The sequence below is a fragment of the Balaenoptera musculus genome, chromosome 1, assembly GCF_009873245.2.
Source record: "Balaenoptera musculus isolate JJ_BM4_2016_0621 chromosome 1, mBalMus1.pri.v3, whole genome shotgun sequence".
In the NCBI taxonomy this organism is placed as follows: Eukaryota; Metazoa; Chordata; class Mammalia; order Artiodactyla; family Balaenopteridae; genus Balaenoptera; species Balaenoptera musculus.
In genome coordinates this window covers 11,836,142-11,857,181 of record NC_045785.1, presented here as the reverse complement: position 1 = coordinate 11,857,181, position 21,040 = coordinate 11,836,142, and the positions used below count along the sequence as shown (strand labels likewise).

The window sequence follows — 21,040 nt, the reverse complement described above, 5'->3', positions numbered from 1 at the left end:
TGGACCGCCAGGGAACTCCCCAGTTTACTGTTGAGCAAAGTGAGTGACAGGTTGAGAAATGACTTGCCCCAAATCACATAGTTAGTGAGATGTGGAAACAGGACTGCAGTCCAGGCTTCCCCACTGTCTGCTCCGCTGTATGGTCTCACATGTACTTTGCGCTGTATTTCATTTATCCACCCTCTGTTAATGGACATTTGTGTTGTTTCTGCAGTGGCCTTGCATGTTCATCTATCTCCGACTGGGGATACGTTTCTAGAAATGGAATTGCTGGGTTAAAGTGTACATGTTCCCATCTGATAGATGCTGCCAACTTGGACTTCAAAAACATGCCATTTTATAATCACACCAACTGTGAATGAAGGAGACCATTTTCACACACTCTTGCCAACAATGAGTATTAACATTTTTTCCTATGTGATGGGCAAAAAGTGGTATCTGTTTTCTGTGCTGAATAACTGCATGATTTTGGATGACTCATTAACGCAGAGAAACAAACATACATACTGAGGGTCTGGGGAAGAAGACCAGTTCTGGAATTGTTCATGTGCATTATTATTCCACCATTAGGGAGGGAGGCAAAATACAAAGTCCAACTGTTGCTATCTTGTTCGGGGAAATGTCAGTTTGAGTCATTTAGGGCCAACAGTGTTGACTTAAAGCTTCCTGGTCTTGTGTGAGTTATTTTATTTCCTGTTTGTTGTGAATATTTTTTCCCAGTGGGAGCTTAAATCTGAAGGGTAAATGATAATAACAATAATAAGATCACTTTAAAATGTATATATTGATACACAGTGCTTTTTCAGGTCATCAGAACAACTCTGTGCAGTGGTAGACAGGGCAAGCTCCTCTGTTATCACGCCTCATTTACAGGGGAGGAAGCTGGGCTCTGAGAACAACTCAGTCACAAAGCAAGTTCAAGGTCAGAGCTAGGACTTGGGCCTTGGTCTCCTGGCTTAATAGAGCGACTGCCCCATCTACCCATGATCTGCTGAAGGATGTCCCTTTTAGGTGCTGGGCCAGAGGCTACTAAGTACTGCACAGGAATATTTCCCAAGGTAGGTTTCATGGTGACCCACAAAGGAAGAGTTCTGTAGTCATACCAGTGGATGAGTAGGATTAAGGCCACCAGTTGGACTTCTCAGAGCCTTTAATAAGTTAATATGGGAAAGTGTGCTCTAGGTCAAGGTTTCTCAAGGCGGGGGTGCGATCTCCCCTCCCCCCAAGAGACATTTGGCAATGTCTAGAGACATACTTGGTTGTTACGACTGAGGGTGGGTGAGTGCTGTTGGCATCTAGGGTAGAGGCCAGCGATGATGCTAAACATCCTACAATGCACAGGACGGCCCCTCAACAAGGAATAATCTGGCTTAAAATGTCAAGAGTGCGGGGGTTGTATATACGTACTGCTCTGGAGTATGAGTGTTAATAATAATCATAGCTAAGCTCACTTTTATTAAGTTGTCAAATGTGTCGGGTTTTATGTACCTCACATGTACTAATGAACTGAGGCATCACCGCAGCCCTGTGAGGTTGGTAGTTGCTCCTCTTATCCCATAATACAGATGGGAACCGTAGAGCCCCCGAGACTGAATAACTTGTCCAATGTCACGCAGCTGGTAAGTGGTAGAGTAGGGATTTGAACCCAGGGACTCTGGCTCCAAAGTCCAGATCCACTCCGTCTACTGCCCCATAAAGAACTAATTCTCTCATTCTCTTTCTTGTCCCTGTTTTTGTGCCATTTACTCATTAGTTCACTCAGATATTTACTGAGTACTTGCTGAGACCTAGGCGTCAGCTTGGTGTTGGGGCCGCAGCATTAAACAAAGCTGCAGAGTCCATGCCTTCACATGGGAGGGTCAGACATTCAATCCATGCCTGCATAGCTGGGTCTTTAATCACCGCTGTGGTTAGTGCCTCAAAGAAATTGAATACAGTGCTTTGGGGGACTTACCAGAGTGGGTGGCTTTGTCTTTTGATGTTCGGTGGGAAATGCCTTTTCCTTCAGAATGGAATTAACTTTCTTAGTTTTGGACATGATGCCTTGTTTGTCACTGCTTGTCTCAGCCAGGACCGCTTGCAGGGGGCGGGCTGGGAGAGCTGTTGGTGGCTGCATGAGTCAGGGTTCTCCAGAGAAACAGAATATAGATATAGGGATGTATAAAGAGATTTATTATAAGGACTTGGCTCACGTGATTGTGGAGGCTGAAAGGTCCACAATCTGCTCTCCTAGAGACCCAGGAAAGCCCACGGTGCATTTCTGGTCCAAGTCCAGAAGCCTGAGAACCAGAGAGCTGATGCTGTACATTTCAGTCTGGGGGCGGAAGACCCATGACCAGCTCAAAGTCAGGCAGAGAGTGAGTGACTTCTCCCTTCCTCCACCTTTTTGTTCCATTCAGGCCCTCAACGGGTTGGATGGTGCCCACCCACCGTGGGGAGGGCGATCTGTTTACTCATTCTGGAGATTGAAATGCTCATCTCATCCAGAAACATCCTCCCAGACACACCCAGAAATAATGTTTAAGCAAATATCTGGGCATCCTGTAGTCCAGTCAAGCTGACACATAAACATAAAATTGGCCATCATGTTGGCCTTCTCTACCTACTTACCTGGGCTAAAACTTTCTTGAAAGTTGGCTTTTTAGCCCTACCTGGTCTCCTGGCCCCTTCACCATGGAGCTGGTGACTGTGTTCACCTTCTATTAACAGTCAAGCTCTCTGAGTCTCCGGTTCCCCTCTGGCAGCTGGGGATAAATGACAGTCCTTCGCAGCCGCAAGGCCTGCTCCGAGGAGTCAGTGAAGCCATTCTTGGAAAGGACTTCACACGGGGCCTTGTCTTGGGTGACCACTCAGGCTGGTTGGCTTCCTTCTGTGATTTCTGAGTTGCCAAGGGCCAGCGCTAGGACATCTGCCCCTCCCTCCTTCCCTTGGGCAGCAGAGAGGGTGTGCTTCCCCCCTTCTCTTTGTGCTGGAGACATGGGCACATGCCCAGTGACGCTCAGGCTATGACTGATTCTTTTGCACACACACTTGTCCATGTGTGCCTCTTGTTGCCACGGGAGCTGTCATTTCAGGAAAAATGGCTTTCACGCATGGTACATCTGACCATGTCATCCTCTGTGAGGGTCCCCAAGCATGCCATGCTCTCGTACCCCTCCCTGCCTTTGTTAGTGCTGTGACCGCTGCCTGCAGCCTTCCCTACCTCTTTCTTTTGGTACCTTTGTCCGTTTACTCCTTCTACATGCCCCTGTAGCCTATGGACCTCTCAAGAGCAACCATTTTGCTTTGTGTACCTTTTAAAAATTTTTATTTATTTCTATTTTATTTTTTATTTATTTTTATTTTTTTTTACTTTTTACTTTTTTTTTTTTTGGCCACGCCATGCAGCACGTGGAATCTTAGTTCCCCGACCAGGGATTGAACCCCTGCCCCCTGCAGTGGAAGCGTGGAGTCTTAACCACTGGACTGCCAGGGAAGTCCCCCTCTTTTTTCAAGTAAAAAGTAAAAAAAATTTTTCAAGCTTTATTTAGATATAATTGACGTATAACATTGTGTAAGCTTAAGGTGATGATTTGATACATGGATATATTATGGAACGATTACCACGATAAGGCTACTTAACACACCCATTAACTCACATAATTAACACTTTTTGTGTATGTGTCATGAGAACATTTAAGATTTACTTGCTTAGCAACTTCCAACTATGTAATACAGTACTGTTAAATATAGTCATTATGCTCTACATTAGATCTTCAGAATGTATTCATCTTAAAATTGGAAGTTGGTACCTTTGGCCAACATCTCCCCATTTCCCCAGCCCCTAGCCACCACCATTCTACTCTGTTTCTATGAGTTTGGCTTTTTTAGATTCCACATGTAAGTGAGATCATATAGTATTTGTCTTTCTCTGTTTGACTTATTTCATTTAGCATAATGCCCTCAGGGTCCATCCATGTTATCACAAGAGGCAGAATTTCCTTCTTTTTTGTGGCCTAGTAATATTCCATTGTATATATACCACATTTTTTATCCATTCATCCTTCCATGGACACTTGGGTTGTTTCCATGTCTTGCCTATTGTGAATAATGCTTCAGTGAACATGAGGGTGCAGATAGCTCTTCAAGATCCTGGTTTCATTTATTTTGGATATATACCCAGAACTGGAATTGCTGGATCATATAGTATTACTATTTTTGATTTTCTGAGGAACCTCCATACTGTTTTCCATAGTGGCTATACCAATATACATTTCCACTAACAGTGCACAAGGGTTCCCTTTTCTCCACATCCTTGCCAACATTTGTTATCTCTTGTCTTTTTAATAATAGCCATTCTAATAGGTATGAGGTATATCTCATTGTGGTTTTTTTTTTTAAAGTTGCTTTCTTAATTATTATTTATTTATTTATTTATTTTTGGCTGTGTTGGGTCTTCGTTTCTGTGCGAGGGCTTTCTCCAGTTGCGGCAAGCGGGGGCCACTCTTCATCGTGGTGCGCGGGCCTCTCACTATCGTGGCCTCTCTTGTTGCGGAGCACAGGCTCCAGACGCGCAGGCTCAGTAGTTGTGGCTCACGGGCCTAGTTGCTCCACGGCATGTGGGATCTTCCCAGACCAGGGCTCGAACCCGTGTCCCCTGCATCGGCAGGCAGATTCTCAACCACTGCGCCACCAGGGAAGCCCTCATTGTGGTTTTGATGTGCATTTCTCTGATTAGTGATGTTGAGCAACTTTCATGTACCTGTTGGCCATTTATTCAGTTCCTCTGCCTATTTTTAAACTGGATTATTTGGGTTTTTTGCTATTGAGTTATATGAGTTTTTAATATAGTTTGGATATCTATCCTTATCAGATATACGGTTTGCAAATATTTTCTCCCCTTTTGTAGGTTGCCTTTTCATTTTGTTGATTTTTTCTTCTGCTGTGTAGAAGCTTTGTAGTTTGATGTAGTTCCACTTGTTGATTTTTGCTTTTGTTGCTTGTACTTTTGGTGTCATATCCCAAAAAGTCGTTGCCAAGACCAGTGTTAAGGTCTTGTGTTTTCTTCAAGGAGTTTTATGGTTTCAGGTCTCACATTTAAGTCTTTAATCCATTTTGAGTGATTTTTGTGAATGGTGTAAGGTAGGGGTCCAATTTTATTCTTTTGCATGTGAATATCCAGTTTTCCCAACACTATTTATTGAGGAGACTCTCCTTTCTCAATTGTATGTTCTTTGCTCCTTTGTCATAAATTAATTGTCCATATATATGTGGCTTTATTTCTGGGCTCTCAGTTCTGGTCCATTGATCTGTGTGTTTTTCTGTCAATACCATGCTGTTTTTTTTTTTTTTTTTCATGCTGTTTTGATTACTGTAGCTTTGTAGTATAATTTTAAATCAGGGAATGTGATACCTCCAGCTTTGCTTTTTTTTCTCAAGATTGCTTTAGCTATTTGGGGTCTTTTGTGGTTCCATATAAATTTTAGGATTTTTTTCTATTTCTGTGAAAAATGTTGTTGGGATTTTGATAGGGGTTGCATTGAATCTGTCGATTCCAATTTTATGTTTTTGATGTCACAATTTATATCTTTTATATTGTGTATCCATTAACAAATTATTATAGCAATAGTTATATATAATATTTTTGTCCTTTAACATTTATACTAGAGTTAAGTGATTAACACTCCACCACCACAGTATTAGAGTATCTAATTTTGACTATGTACCAGTGTGTTCTATATTTTCGTGTGTTTCCATGTTACTAATTAGCATGTTTCATTTCAGCCTGAAGAGTTTCTTTCTGCATTTCTTGTAAGGCAGGTCTAGCAGTGATGAACTCCCTCAGCTTTTGTTTGCCTGGAAAAGTCTTTCCATTTCTGAAGGACAGCTTGGCTGGGTAAAGTATTCTTGGCTGGCAATTTTTTTTCTTTGAGCACATTGCATATGTCATCCCATTCTCTTCTTGCCGGCAAGGTTTCTGCTGAGAAGTCTGCTGATAGCTGTTAGGTGGTTCCCTCGTATGTGAGGAATTTTTTTCTTTTGCTGCTTTAAAAATTCTCTCTTTGTCGTTGATTTTAGACAGTTTCATTGTAATGTGTCTTGGAGAAGATCTTTTTGGGTTGAAATTGTTTGGGGATCTGTGAGCTTCTTGAACTTGGATTTCCAAATCCCTCCCCATATTTGGGAAGTTCTAAGCCATTATTTCTTTAAATAAGCTTTCTGCCCCTTTGTCCCTCTCTTCTTCTGAGACTCCAATAATGTATAGATTGTTTCTTTGAATGATATCCTACAGGCTTTACATACATAGGCTTACTTCGTTCTTTTTCATTGTTTTTTCTATGTCCTCTTCTGAATGGGTAATTTCAAATGACTTGTCTTCTACACAGGTTCTTTCTTCTGCTTGGTCACGTCTGATGTTGATGCTTTCTATTGCATAGTTCATTTCATTCATTGTATTTTTCTGCGCCACAGTTTCTGTGTGTGTGTGTGTGTTTAAGATTTCCATCTCTCTGTTAAACTCCTCATTTTGTTTGTGTATAGGTTTCCTGATTTTGTTGAATTGTCTTTCTGTCTTTTCTTATAGCTCACTGAGCTTCCTTAAAACAACAATTTTGAATTCTTTATTGGGCAAATCATAGATTTCCATTTCTTTGGGGTCAGTTACTGTGGAAAACTACTGTATTCTTTTGGTGGTATCTTATTTCCTTGATTTTTCATGTTCCTCAAAGTCTTATGTCGCTGTCTTTGCATTTGAAGAAGGCGTAACCTCCTCCAGTCTTTACTCTTCAATGTGTCCTATATAATTGGATTTTTGCACCAATGGTGTACTGGAACTTCTCTGCTGGACTCCTGGACTTCCACAAAGGCACTCTTGTCCATGGGTGATTGTGAAAATTGGTGTTCTTTGGGAGGGGGAAGGTGGTAGAAAACTCTTATTCTGCCATTTTGATGATGTTACTCTCTCACTTTAGGGATCATTACTGCTAATTCAGGAAATGAATACATTTTTCAGTTGTAGATAATGGTATATTTTTGGGGTGCAGTGGAATTTTGGAAATGAGCAGTTGTTAAAGAATTAAGTCTGTGGTCTAATAGGAGTCTTCAAGCTAGGTAAAACCATTTCTAATTTAAAAGATGGAATGTAAATGCATTTCTGGCATGACTTTTTCTGGCAGTGGCTTCTCTTGTTGCGGAGCACAGGCTCTAGGCACACAGGCTTCAGTAGCTGTGGCACATGGGCTCAGCAGTCATGGCAAAAGAATAGTTCCCAACAAGGTCCAGGCCCGCTCTGAGCAATGAATGGCACCATAGTTGGATCATGAGAATAGTCTCCAGTGTGACTTGGAGATGGTCAATGTGTTCTATTTGTTTAAAAAAGAAAAAGTCCCGTAACCTTGTAGGCTGGTGACCAGTTGGCTTCTTGCTAGTTGAAATGAAAACTCTTTTGATACTGAAGGAAAAATGACCATCTTTACTTATTTATTCATTCTTCAACTATTTCCTGAGGACCTACTGTGTGCTGGCTCCATGGATTCCACAGAGAGGGAGCAGACCTGGAGCTTCCTTATGTCTTTCTGTTCTAGAATTTCACATAAATGGAATCACACCATATATACTCTGCTGGCTTTTTTTTACTTGGCCTGGTGTTTTTGCGGTTATCCATGGTGTTGCATGTGACTCATTCCTTTTCAGGCTCTGTGGTATCCCTTTGTATGGCTGTATCACAGTCTGCTTACCCATCAACTTGTTTTTTTATTTTTTAGTCTTTTAACAACTTTTATTTGTGACATACAGCAGCATTAATCATCTTTATCATGTTGTACATTACATCCCTAGTACTTACTTATCATTTTTAATTAATTAATTAATTAATTGATTGATTAATTTTGGCTGTGCTGGGTCTTAGTTGTGGCACACAGGATCTTCGTTGTGGCATGCGGAATCTTTAGTTGTGGCATGCAGGCTTCTCAGTTGCGGCATGTGGACTTCTTAGTTGTGGCATGCATGCAGTATCTACTTCCCCGAACAGGGATTGAACCCGGGCCCCCTGCATTGGTAGTATGGAGTCTTACTCACTGGACCACCAGGGAAGTCTCCCCATCAACTTGTTGATGGACGTTTGGGTTGTTTCTGGTTTGGGGATTATGAATAAGTCTTCGGTGATCATTCACGCGCAAGTCTTTTTAATTAATTAATTTATTTATTTATTTTTGGCAGTGTTGGGTCTTCGTTTCTGTGCGAGGGCCTTCGCCCGCTGCGGCAAGTGGGGGCCACTCTTCATCGCGGTGTGCAGGCCTCTCATTATCGCGGCCTCTCCTGTTGCGGAGCACAGGCTCCAGACGCGCAGGCTCAGCAATTGTGGCTCACGGGCCCAGTCGCTCTGCGGCATGTGGGATCCTCCCAGACCAGGGCTCGAACCCGTGTGCCCTGCACTGGCAGGCAGACTCTCAACCACTGCGCCACCAGGAAAGCCCCACGGGCAAGTCTTTTTGTGCCCATTGTGCTCATTTCTCTTGGGTATGTACCTGGGAGTGGAGTTGCTGGTCAGAGAGTAGGTGTGTGTTTAACTTTATTGGAAACTTCTAAACAGTTCTCCAAGGTGGCTGTGCCACTTGGCTCCCACCAGCAGTTCCTGAGGGTTCCTGAGTTCCTGCTCCTCTGTGTTTCTGTGGGAGCTGTCCTCACAGTGTCCCTTGCCCTTCCCCTGTTGGACCCCGACATTCAAGTTTTCCTTTCTCTCTCTCCAGGTGCTCAGGACAGAGCCAAGGGAAATGCCGACTTGGTGAGTCTTCATGTGATTTGGGGCCAGTTGTGTTGGCTTTGGGTTCTTCTGCTCTCCACTTCCCAGATCCTTCCTGCAGCCGTGTCAGGAGCCCAGGGAACTCAGCCCAGCTGGAGGGAGGGTCCCAGTCCCAGGCACCCTACAGCACCCTGGCCCTGGTACAGCTCTTCCTGCAGCAGATTGTCTAGCCCTGCTCTTTCCTCGTCTGTGAAGTTTAGATCTAACGAGGGGTGGGCATCAGAATCGGCTGCAGCAGCCACCCCAGACCAAGTCACTCTCTGTCTTAGTCACAGCATTTATCGTGTGACTCCCGTGTGTCAGCCCTGGGCTTCGTGCTAGGACACCTGGGAACAGACCACTCGAGTTTCTAGCCCTCATGGAGCCATCAGCCTAGCAGAGGCTAGTCACACAAAGAAATACATAAGTATAAATACTGTTAAGTACCATAAACGAAAAGAACAGGCTGCTGTGAGAGAGAATTACTAGGGAAACGTTGAACCTCTGGAGGAAGTGGCCTCAGACTCTCCGAGGGTGGCCCGGGCGAGAGTCTGCTGGTAGAGCTGACCACACGGTTCTCAGGTGCTCCCCTGGACTGGGCGACCTCCAGGTCCTTTTGGGATGAATGTCTAGGGGAGTTGGACTTCTAAGCTAGCAGCTCCCATCCCTGAATACTGCGATGGGAGCTAATCTTTGGTCCCAAGTTTAGCTGTTCGTCTGTCACACAGCTAGTGCGCACCCTAGTCTGCTTCGCAGTCTGGAATGCTGGATGTAGATCCCAGGCCCCTCCTTCAGAGGGAGGCAGACTGCATGCTCTGTCCCATCTCTCCAGACTGTCTACCCCATGAGTGAAACCCAGGGGGTCGCCTTCTCTCCCAAGGAGTGCACCGAGACCCCGGTTTACATTGGTCCCTGTGCTTGGGCAGGCATACGTCCTGAACGCAGACCCCTGTGGACACTGCCTCATTATCAACAATGTGAACTTCTGCCACGAGTCGGGGCTCAACACCCGCAGGGGCTCCAATATTGACTGTGAGAGGATGCAGCAACGCTTCCACTTGCTGCATTTCGTGGTGGAGGTGAAGTGTAACCTGACTGCCAAGGTATGGTCCCTGTGCACAGAGAGAGATTGGGGGCGGGCGGTGTGGTGTCCTGCGAGGGACCCTGGAAACATATGACTCCCCAAGACGAGCCCTTCGGTCTGTAGGACCATGAGAGGCAGTATGGTTCAGTGGTTACCAGTGCAAGCTTCAGACTCAGAGACCCGGGTTGAGGACTGGCTCTCCCACTACCTGTGTGACTCCCAAGCCTTAGCTTCTTTGTCTAGACAGCGAGAACCATGCTCACCTCCTAGGGTCATTGTAGGAGTAAATAAAGAGTGCCTAGCCCAGCATCTCTTCCCCAAGGATGGTGGCTATTGTGATTGCTGTGACTGTCATTACTTCACTATTGGCCCTGGGAGCAGGGGGCAGGCCCAGGACAAGGACCTGATCCGTCAGCGGTCTGGCTCACCTTCATCCCTCTCTTGTAGCAAATGGTCCAGGCTTTGGGGGAGCTGGCGCGGCGGGACCACAGTGCTCTGGACTGCTGCGTGGTGGTCATCCTCTCTCATGGCTGTCAGGTAGGCGGCCTCACCTCCTTGGGCAGGTGCCTGGGAAGGCTGCCCTGAGAGGCTGTGCCGAGCCCCGTCCTTTCCTGTGTCCAAGACACCCTGGCCCTATGGGAAGAGCCGCGGGACCCTGTCCACCTCCCGTTGTTTTCTCGGGAGCCATTTGCCCTCTGAGGAGTTGATGCACCTCCTGGGTGGCACGGTGTCCCTGGGAGAAGCTGTCTGGGAGAGGCAGGAAAAGACAAGCTGGATTTTGTTCAGAGCTGGGCTCAGCTCATAAGAGCTCCCAGTTCCTGCCTCGGTCCTGCTTGGTGTTTTTCCAGGCCGTTTGCTGCTGGCTGGGAGTTGGGACGCTGGGACCCACTCTGGGCTTGGCCACTAATGTGCTGGGTCATTGTGGCCACGCCCCTCCCCCTTCCTGGGCCTCAGTTTCCCCATCTTTTGAGTTGAGGGGCTGGACAGAACAGAGGTAACAACCCCTATGGGTTGCACAGTGTTTTCAAAACTGGCAACTTCAGCACAAAAAATCAGGATTTCCGGCTTCTCTTGAAAAGCCACAAAGGTCTGACCTTATCAGGCCAGCATCCTCATGGAGCAAAACTCTGGCCTTTGGCAGGGCAGGGGCTGCCCATTTGGTTCTTTCATTCACAGTGTGGCCCCTAGACCGGCATCCTGGGCATCACCTGGCAGCTCTTGAGAATGCAGACTCTCATTCAGAGCCTGCACCTTAACGAGATCCCCGTGCACATAAAGTTTGAGAAGAATTCGTCTAGAATAGTAGTTCTCAACGTTTCGCTGCAAGAGAGGTGCCTGAAGGACCAGATTGCTGGTCCCACTACAAGGGATTCTGATTTAGGAAGTCTGGGTGGGGCCCAGGAATTTGTGTGTCTTACAAGTTCCCAGGTGATGTTGATGTTGCTGCTTCAGGGACCACACTTTGAGAGCAGCCGATCTGGAGGTACCTGCCCAGTGTCCTCGAGTTAGGCTATCTGGTGCTTATAGGCATGTGAGTTTCAGACCCCTGGAGTAGAGGTGGACCAGGGGCCGCCCGGAACCAACCTGCTGTAACTCAGCCTTGTGCCCCTGGGTGGGACCTTCTAAATGCTTGGCCCCCACAAAGCCTCTGAACAGGCTGTTGGATTCCTACCCTGACTTCTTGGGTTTGTCACCAGGATTCATGGTTTTCTAGGCTAGCCACCTCCAGTTCCCGGGCGCTGTTTATGGCATGGATGGATATCCCGTGTCTGTCGAGAAAATTGTGAACATCTTCAACGGAACCGGCTGCCCCAGCTTGGGAGGGAAGCCCAAGCTCTTCTTCATCCAGGCCTGTGGCGGAGGTAGGCCGGTCCTCAGCCTCCCTGCCCCTGTGAGTCTAGTGGGGAAGCAGCCGCCGCCTACTCCCTTCTCCGTCGCTCCTCTCGACGTCCCGGGGGTTGATCCAGGCAGCCGGGGGCGTCCCAAACATGGTCACTGCTGTCCGAATGTGGCACCTCCGTCTAGCTGGAGTAGCTTCAGCTCTGTCCAGCCTTTAGAGGTTTGCGTCTTCCGTCTCACAGTGCCATAGCATCAGGGGATCATTCAGCTGTGGCCTCTTCAACCCCAGAGACTTGGCAAAAACAAACAACGCAGAGGAGAGAGAAAACCTCTTTCATTTTCCTTATCATCATTCCCCTGACCTCCATCAACCAGACTCCCTTCCCCCTTTCGCAGAGAAAGGGAGGCCATTGCTGAATTAACTACTGCAATTCCCAAAGGCTTAGGTCCTGGGGATTCAGTAATTTTTAAGGATTATTTAGATTGTTTGTAGTTTTGCTATATGTCCTGATTTTAAACCTGAGCCCTACTTCAACGTTACCTGGTTTTCTTATAAAATAAAAAGAGGGAAGAGAGAACACCATTATGTGTCCTGGATTATGGGACATGATGGCATCTCCAGGGGCAGGGATGTCTGAAAGGCATATCACTTCCTTGTCCCTTGGCCTGATCTGCCAGAGAAGCGGGCATTGTTATACCGTAGAGCTGTCGGCTTGCATGCCAAGTGTGCACGCCAGTGACCTGTAACGTGGGCACCTGAGGCATATTCTTCTGCACACGGTGATTTGTCCCATACTATTCCACATTGGCGGGGGAGTCATGGGAGAGATTGTCTAGGAGGGCAGGCTCTGGTCGTATGATTCATCCAGTAAGTTTATTGACCGCCTGCTGTATACACCAGGCTGTAGAGATGCAGAGGTGGGGTCTCTGTCCCCCGGAACTTATAATTTGACTGGAACTGTGTTAAGTCACTATCATGACCCAGGCCTATAACTTGGCCATGAGTGATGGAGAACACTGGGTTAAATCCTGGGTTAGCTGCTCCCTGCACAGCCACGGGCCAGTTAATCTCTAGAAGTCTTGGCAAATAGGGGTAGTAACAGAGCCTACCTCTTACTGTTACTATCTCTCACATACTAAGCAGTGTGGCTCTTTTTTTAAAAAAATTAATTTATTATTTATTTATTTGTTTATTTATTTTTGGCTGCGTTGAGTCTTTGTTGCTGTGCGTGGGGTTTCTCTAGTTGCGGCGAGAGGGGGCTACTCTTCGTTGCGGTGCGCAGGCTTCTCATTGCTGTGGCTTCTCTTGTTGCAGAGCACGGGCTCTAGGCACGCGGGCTTCAGTAGTTGTGGCGCGCGGGCTCAGTAGCTGTGGCTCACAGGCTCAGTAGTTGGGGTGCACGGGCTTTAGTTGCTCCGCGGCATGTGGGATCTTCCTGGACCAGGGCACGAACCTGTATCCCCTGCATTGGCAGGCGGATTCTTAACCACTGCGCCACCAGGGAAGTCCCTAGTGTGTCTCTTAACACACTTAACACATTGCCTGGTTCATTTTGCTAACTGGAAACCTGGCCTCCCTCCTCCTGCTGACCCCAGAGGACTCAGTGTCACATAAGAGCCCCACCCCTGTCACCAGTGCAGTTATCTCAGAGTGATGATGACAGGTGGATGGAGAGGCTGCTGTTCTTGGGTTGAAATCCTTTGTAACTTGTCTTTCTTCTTATGATCCAGAATGTGTGGTCAAGTGAAGTTCTTACTCAGAAGTGCGTGGTCCCTCTTTCTCCTGTGAATCAAAGGAAAAACAGACTGAAGGGTGAGCTGGGGTGCCAGCTTTCTGGGGAAGATAGTTAGCCGGTCTTCTGGGCCAGGGCCCACCCCGCTGTCCATTCTCAGCAGTGAAGGAGGATCTTTGTGGTTTTACTCTTTGGACTCCTTAGCGGGGCTGCTGGACCCTTGATCTGGCCCCGAACTCTTCGCCTCCCCCGACTGGCATGCTGTGCCCACTCCAGCGCTGCTCAGCCTTCCCAGGACACCAGGGTCTGGCTTACTCCTCAGGCTTTCTATGTGCCATTCCTCTGCCTTGTCTCCTGGCCAACTCTTAATCATCCGTCCTTCTGGTTACAGCTTATTGTCACCGCTTCCAGGAAGCCTTCCCTGAACACCTCGTTCCTTGCACAAAGTCAGGGTTCGTGCCGGCTGTTGTGCTCCTGCAGCCCCCGTTCTTCCCTTGTCTTAGCACTTTCACCTTGCATTCAGATGGCCTCGTCCCCTGGTCAGCTCTCTGAGGGCAGAGCCAATCCCATCTGCCCTGCAGCTGGGTCCCCAGCCTGGCACAAAGCCCACAGTATGCTTCCATCTTATGTGCATTCTAATTGTTTGAATTTGAAACAGAACCATATAAAAATATGGTTTGAAGTAATGTGGACTCCTGCCATTAAAAACAAAACCAAACAATTCACTGACAACAGCAGGATTCCAAAGCTGGAACGCAGTGGTTAAGGTGCCACTTTTGGAGTGGCGGTCTCTGCTTAGCTCCCTGCTGCGGGATCTTGTGTTTAACGCTGTTGCCACATGGTGGCGCCACCATCAGCTGAGGACAGAAATACCCAAATGTCAGTGTCTGGTGGGGTGTCGTGTTGTTTACAGGTCTCTGAATGTCTGCCCTGGATTTTGGTGACTCTTGTGTTGCTATTTTAAGATTCACTGTTGTTACAATTTAAAAATCTTCTAAATGTCATCCGCCCTTGTGGAAGAACGTGCTTCAAAGTCAGTAACTTTGGTGTGAAACTTCAGTGTTAGCATGATGAACTCAGCCAGAGCTGAGTGGCCTAAATTTTGGGGTGACCCCTCCAGAACTTTCGAGATCATGCTGAGAAGCTGGAAAGGAAGAATGATGTACGACAGTGGTTGTGGCTTTTATGTGCTGAGGGAATGGCTCGTCTTCCCACTGTGTATTTATTCTTATGGGATGTTATTCTTCCTTGCAGGGAGTTTTGAATCAATGAGCCTCCTTAAGAAGAAAGCAGTGGCTTAAATGCATAACCCATAGGCGAGGCCTTCCCAGCAGATTTGTAGGAGGATGACACATGGATGGAGACACAGCCAGCATCCCCTGTCTGACCCCTTCTTCCCCTGACCCCCATCCTCCCCTCTCAGATCCCATCGTCCCATTTTCACAGGCAGCCCCTCTGGTCCCCCCCCACTCCCCCCCGCCCGTCTCCTTAGGCCCTTCCTACGGCATCCCCCACTGAAGCGCTCCCTCCCCCGCTGCACCCTGCTTCCCTGGGCAGACCCAGCGGCAGCCCCAGGTTCCCATCTCAGGTCCCCTCCCCTGTCCGACTTCACCTAGGGCAGATTCCAGAATCTCGACCAAGCAAACAACCGGAAGCAGTGACCTGAGACAGCTATGCCATAGTCCAGCTTTCACAGATCTAAGAGGCCCCCTTGGCAGGCTTGGGAAGCAGCAGGGTAGTTGAGAGGCACAGAGCCCTGGTCCCCTGCGCATTAGGTGTGAGACCACAGACAAATTACCGAGTTTTCTGAGCTTTAGTTGTATGGGGTGAGAGGTCAACAGATTTTTTTTTTTTTTTAAGGTTTTACTTATTTATTTATTTTTTGGCCACACTGCGCGGCACATGGGATCTTAGTTCCCCGACCAGGGATCAAACCCATGCCCCCTGCAGTGGAAGCACAGAGTCTTAACCGCTGGACCACCAGGGAATTCCGGTCAGTAGATGTTGGGGTTATTATTATGGGGTTGCCAGAACCGTCTTTGTCCTGTCTCTGTCCCCTGTGGATGGGTCCCAAGCTTCCCTGGGTGAACTGTGACCTCCCTCCCTCCTTGCTATTACCCACCGTGGATCTAGCCACACAAACCCTCCAGCTCTCCTGCCCAGAGACCTGCCCGACAGGTGCTGCTTCTCCCACCAGGATTGCTCTCCCTTCTCCCATGGGAGCCTGGCTCACAACCGCCTGCTCCAGAAACCCTCCCCTGCTGAACCCCGGGCCCCCCAGCCCTCTGCCTGTCTTTGCTGAAGCTCTTTTCAGCTGCTTCCTTTCTGACGTAACACTTTGTACTCTGCAGTGAGCTCTGCTTTGGAGGAACTCATCCCAGGACATGTCCTGCAGCGTCACCACCCCAGTGGCTCTGTGGTTGAGCTGTGTGTGGCCCGAGTCCTGCCCTGAGTCCTAACCCTCTGTTTTCCAGGCCTGCCATTGCTCTGGGGGAGTTTGGGTTTTAAAGCAGAAAAGACAGAAAATATGGCAACTTTAAAAATAGAAACATCCAGAATCCTACGAGCCCGACATGGCAGTCTCATTTTGCCTCTTACCTTTGGATCTTGGCCGAGGGGCACAGTCTGCATTTCTCATTGAACCTTATCCCTGAAGCATCACCCCACGTCTCCACAGTCTCCATTGTCACTGTTCAAATGGCTTATAATCTTGCATTGTAGTGATACGCACTCACTTACTAAACCATTCCCTAGTGTTGGCCATTTTGGTGGTATCCAATTTTTGGCTCACATGACCACCAATGTCTTTGTACTGAGGGCTTTTGGCTTCACTTGAATTATTTCCTTAGGAAATTACTGAGTCAGGGGTGTAAACATCTCCATGGATCCCATTACCTATGACTTGATGCCTTCTTTGGTTTCCATAAAAGGGTTTTTGAGGTAACTTAAGGAAGTACAAGTGATGTAGTAGAACAAAATACAGAGAAAAAAAAATAAGGAGGAAATAGAAATGTAAGGAAAGAAGAGTAAGTTTGGCATCTAGAAGTGCATCTTGTGAGGTTCTGCGTGCTTGCTAGAGGTGGCCCGAAAATTGGCTTTGTGCTTTCCAGCCGCCAAGGCACGATAGGGTGAGGTAGAATCGCTCATAAGATCCACCTTATTTGGTATTCATAAGACAGAATTGCCAAGAATGGCAATTTTTCTCCCCTCGGTTGTCTTAATAGGGGACACTGTAAGGTAGTGGACAGTTGCCTCAACTGTATACCTACCAAAAAAATAAAAGAGATCAATTTTATATCTTTTTTTTTTTTTTAATTTTATCTATTTGGCCGCTCTGCACAGCATGCAGGATCTTAGTTCCCCAGCCAGGGATCGAACCCGTGTTCCCTGCATTGGGAGCACGGAGTCTTAACCACTGGACGGCCAGGGAAGTCCTTTTTTTTTGTTTTTTTTTTAAAAAAATCCAAGTCTCAATGTAAATTGAGGGCAGAGTTTTTTCAGTTTGGGTGTTTAGCTCCCCAGACAGGATCCCATCTTCTTTTTCTTTTTTTTTTTTTGGCTGCGCTGCTTGGCTTGCAAGATCTTAGTTCCCCAACCAGGGATTGAACCCGGGCCCTCGCCAGTGGAAGTGCGGAGTCCTAACCACTGGTCCAACAGGGAATTCCCCCATCTTCTTCTTATTTTCTGTCTTCCTCAGTGCCTGTGTTGGTGCTCTGTACCCCAGGGGTACTCCGTATGTACGTGTCTCTGCCGTCTGTGTCATAAACCATGATTTTAAAGAAGCTTTTATCGTAACCTGAGGAAAATCCTCATGATGCCCTGATAAGGGAATAAAGCATGATTAGTTGAACCTGCAAATAAGCAGGTGAAAACAAAACACAAAAGATTGGAAGGAGGTGCAGCAAACCATTAGCCATGGTTGTCTTTGGTTGCTGCCAACATGGCCAGGCTTTGTTTTGTTTTGAATCATAATGTTGAGATTTTTTTTTTTTTAAATTTTTATTTATTTATTTATTTTTTATTTATTTATGGCTGTGTTGGGTCTTCATTTCTGTGCGAGGGATTTCTCTAGTTGTGGCAAGTGGGGACCACTCTTCATCGCAGTGCGCAGGCCTCTCACTATCGCGGCCTCTCTTGTTGCGGAGCACAGGCTCCAGACGCGCAGGCTCAGTAATTGTGGCTCACAGGCCTAGTTGCTCTGCGGCATGTGGGATCTTCCCAGACCAGGGCTCGAACCCGTGTCCCTTGCATTGGCAGGCAGATTCTCAACCACTGCGCCACCAGGGAAGCCCATAATGTTGAGATTTAATGTGTGTTTGGGGAAGAAGCCACAAATATGGTTAAAAAAAAATCAACAAGGACAAAATGATCAAAGTACATAATAATTGGTCGGTAAACTCATGAGATCAAAAGTAGTTCATGCTGGGCTTCCCTGGTGGTGCAGTGGTTAAGAATCCGCCTGCCAGTGCAGGGGACACGGGTTCGAGCCCTGGTCTGGGAAGACCCCACATGCCGCGGAGCCACTAAGCCCGTGTGCCACAACTACTGAGCCTGCGCTCTACAGCCCGCAAGCCACAACTACTGAGCCCCTGTGCCACAACTACTGAAGCCTGCGCGCCTAGAGCCTGTGCTCCGCAACAAGAGAAGCCACCGCAATGAGAAGCCCGTGCACCACAACGAAGAATAGCCCCCGCTCGCTGCAACTAGAGAAAGCCCGTGCGCAGCAACGAAGACCCAAAGCAGCCAAAAAATAAATAAATAAATAAATTTATTAAAAAAAAAAAAAGTAGTTCATGCTCATTAAAAAACAAACAAAATCAAAGTCCTCTGAGGTGTATAAAGGTGAAAAGTCAAAGTCCTGGGCCCATCCCTACTCCCATTCTTGTTCTTCAGAAGAGCCACTGTTAACAATTGGTGTTTCCTTCCAGACTTTTCTCTTTCTCTCCTGTCCATTTATCCATCATATCTATGCCAAACAGGTCATACGTTATATACTGTTCTGTGACCTTTCTGGGGGTAATTTTTTCTAATTTAAAAACTTTGTGATAAAATACACATAAAAGTTACCATGGTAAGCAGTTTTAAGCGTATAGCTCTGGAGTGGTATTAAGTATGTTCACGTTGTACAGCCATCACCACCATCCATGACCAAAACTCTTTTCATTTTGCAAAACTGAAACTCTGTACCCATTAAGCACTAATCCCCGTTCTCCATTCCTCCAGCCCCTAGTAACCAGTGTTCTTTTTTCTGTTTCTATGAATTGGGTTACTCGAGGCACCTCATGTAAGCAGAATCATGCAGTATTTGTCTTTCTGTGACCGGCTTATTTCACTCAGCATAATGTCCTCAGGGTTCATCCATGTTGTAACATGTGTCAGAATTTCCTTCCTTTTTAAGGCTGTATAACGTGACTTTTTTTTTTAATCTATATGCTGTTTTAATTAATTAATTAATTAATTTATGGCTGCGTTGGGTCTTTGTTGCTGCGCGTGGGCTTTCTCTGGTTGTGGCGAGCGGGGGCTACTCTTCGTTGCGGTGCGCGGGCTTCTCGTTGTGGTGGCTTCTCGTTGCGGAGCACGGGCTCTAGGCACGTGGGCTTCAGTAGTTGTGGCCCGTGGGCTCAGTAGTTGTGGCGCATGGGCTCAGTTGCTCCACAGCATGTGGGATCTTCCCGGACCAGGGATTGAACCCATGTCCCCTGCATTGGCAGGCGGATTCCCAACCACTGCACTGCTAGGGAAGTCCCAGTGTGACTTTTTAATGACATATAATTTAGCATTTTTAACTATTTTAAATTGTACAATTCAGTGACATTAAGTACATTCACAATGTGTGTGACCATCATCACCATCTAATCCTAGAACATTTCATCTTTCCCCAAAGAAACTCCATACCCGTTAGCAGTCACTCCATTCCCAGCCCCTGGCAACTAATCTGCTTTCTTCTCTCTGGATTCGCCTCTTCTGGATATTTCATATAAATGGGATCATACTCTATGGCCTTTGGTGTCTGGCTTCTTTCACTTAGCATGTTTTCAAGGCCCATCCACATTGTTTTCTGTATCAGTACTTCATTCCTTTTTAAGCCTGAACAATATTCCATTGGATGTTTATACGACATTTTGTTTATCCATTCATCTGTCCCTGGACACGTGGGTGGTTTCTAGCTTTTGCCTGTTGTGAATAATGTAATGAACATTGCTGCACAAGTTCTTGCTTGAACACCTGGTTCCCATTCTTTTGGGTGTATACCTTGTGACTTATTTTTATAGCTGTTTTAAAAATTTCTGCATTCTTGCCCTCACCCCCAGCTTTACTTAATGAATGTGGAAAACTCTTGTTATAGTAAAAGTAAAGCTCCTGTTTTGGTTTCCTGCTCATGTTTGTCCAGCACTAGGCCCCTGGCTCCAGAGGAAATCAGGCCTCTCAGGCTGGTGGCACCAAGAAGTGGGAGCTCTGGTCTGGGTGTTTTCACTGGCAAGTGTTGTCTGTTTCTGTTTCCTGCAGAGCAGAAAGACCAGGGGTTTGAGGTGGCCTCCACTTCCCTTGAAGACAGGACCCCTGACAGCGACTCTGAGCCAGATGCTACCCCGTTCCAGGAAGGCCCAGTCACCGTCGACCAGCCGGATGCCGTGTCTAGTTTGCCCACACCTAGCGACATCTTGGTGTCCTACTCCACCTTCCCAGGTGAGTGGGTCGTGAGAGCTTGTCCTTCCAACCAGCAGGTCCCCCCATCTGCCCTAGAAGCAGCTGTGTTGTGAAGAAAAGACCTGTGTGTGAGACTTGGTTCTGCCTCTTGTGACCTTGAGTAAGTTACTTCACCTCTCTGAGCCTCAGCTCAGGGTGAGGCAGTCACGGTGCCTAGAATGCAAAATGTAAGGAGGCATGCATTCTTGCGTTGGTGTGCCTCACTCGCTTCACCCTCGTCCTGGCCCTGCCTCAGTCTTCTCATCTTTAAAATGGGTATATTCATTGTACCTTAGGGATCGTCATGGTGATTTTAACAAGGTGGCTGCTCCCCCACTGAGCACAGTGCCTGGCACATAGCAGGTGTGACAAGTGTTAGTTTCTTTCCTTTCTTATCCCTCGGGAGAGTCACTTGACTTCTCCGAGCCTTGGTTGCCTTGTTAGGAAAATGGGAACCATGACCAAAGTCACAGGCTAGTGGTGAGGATGAAATAAGATCACGATGGGACAGAGCACAGAGATGTGGGCTGCTGCTGGCTGTGTACATCAGTCAAAGTGTGGAGGTGGGCCCGTCTGCATACGTGGGGAGGGGCAGCTTCCCAATGAAGTTCAGCCTTTCTCCTTTGGCAGGTTTTGTCTCCTGGAGGGATACCAAGAGTGGCTCCTGGTACATCGAGACCCTGGACAGCATTTTTGAGCAGTGGGCTCACTGCGAGGACCTTCAGACCCTCTTGCTCAGGGTGAGGCTGGTGGGAGGGCCAGTGTGTCCTCCCCAGGGCAGGTGGTGGGGCTGAGCAGGGCCCCAAGCCCAAGCCAGAGGTTTCTTCTGCACCCGGGCTTGCCCTGAGAGTTGGTGCTTTTGCTTCTCCTAATGCGAGAAGTTACTGCCTGCAGTGACATTTGCCCATCATGCAAAAGACTGCTTTCCCCAGCCTCTGA

The 21,040-nt window shown here is 47.3% G+C and overlaps 1 protein-coding gene across 12 annotated transcripts in view; it reads left to right on the top strand.

The window, feature by feature from the left end:
• CASP9 (caspase 9) overlaps positions 1-21,040 on the top strand; it is a 30,537-nt gene that overhangs the window by 5,847 nt on the left and 3,650 nt on the right. For 6 of the 12 annotated variants that reach the window (XM_036825621.1, XM_036825628.1, XM_036825643.1 and 3 more), the window contains 6 exons: positions 8,727-8,761; positions 9,685-9,861; positions 10,290-10,379; positions 11,557-11,704; positions 19,922-20,101; positions 20,732-20,841. In XM_036825621.1, coding sequence (XP_036681516.1) covers positions 8,727-8,761; positions 9,685-9,861; positions 10,290-10,379; positions 11,557-11,704; positions 19,922-20,101; positions 20,732-20,841 — 740 coding nt within the window. The remainder of the gene's footprint in view (positions 1-8,726; positions 8,762-9,684; positions 9,862-10,289; positions 10,380-11,556; positions 11,705-19,921; positions 20,102-20,731; positions 20,842-21,040) is intronic. The other 6 variants (XM_036825673.1, XM_036825694.1, XM_036825683.1 and 3 more) reach the window with 5 other exon arrangements.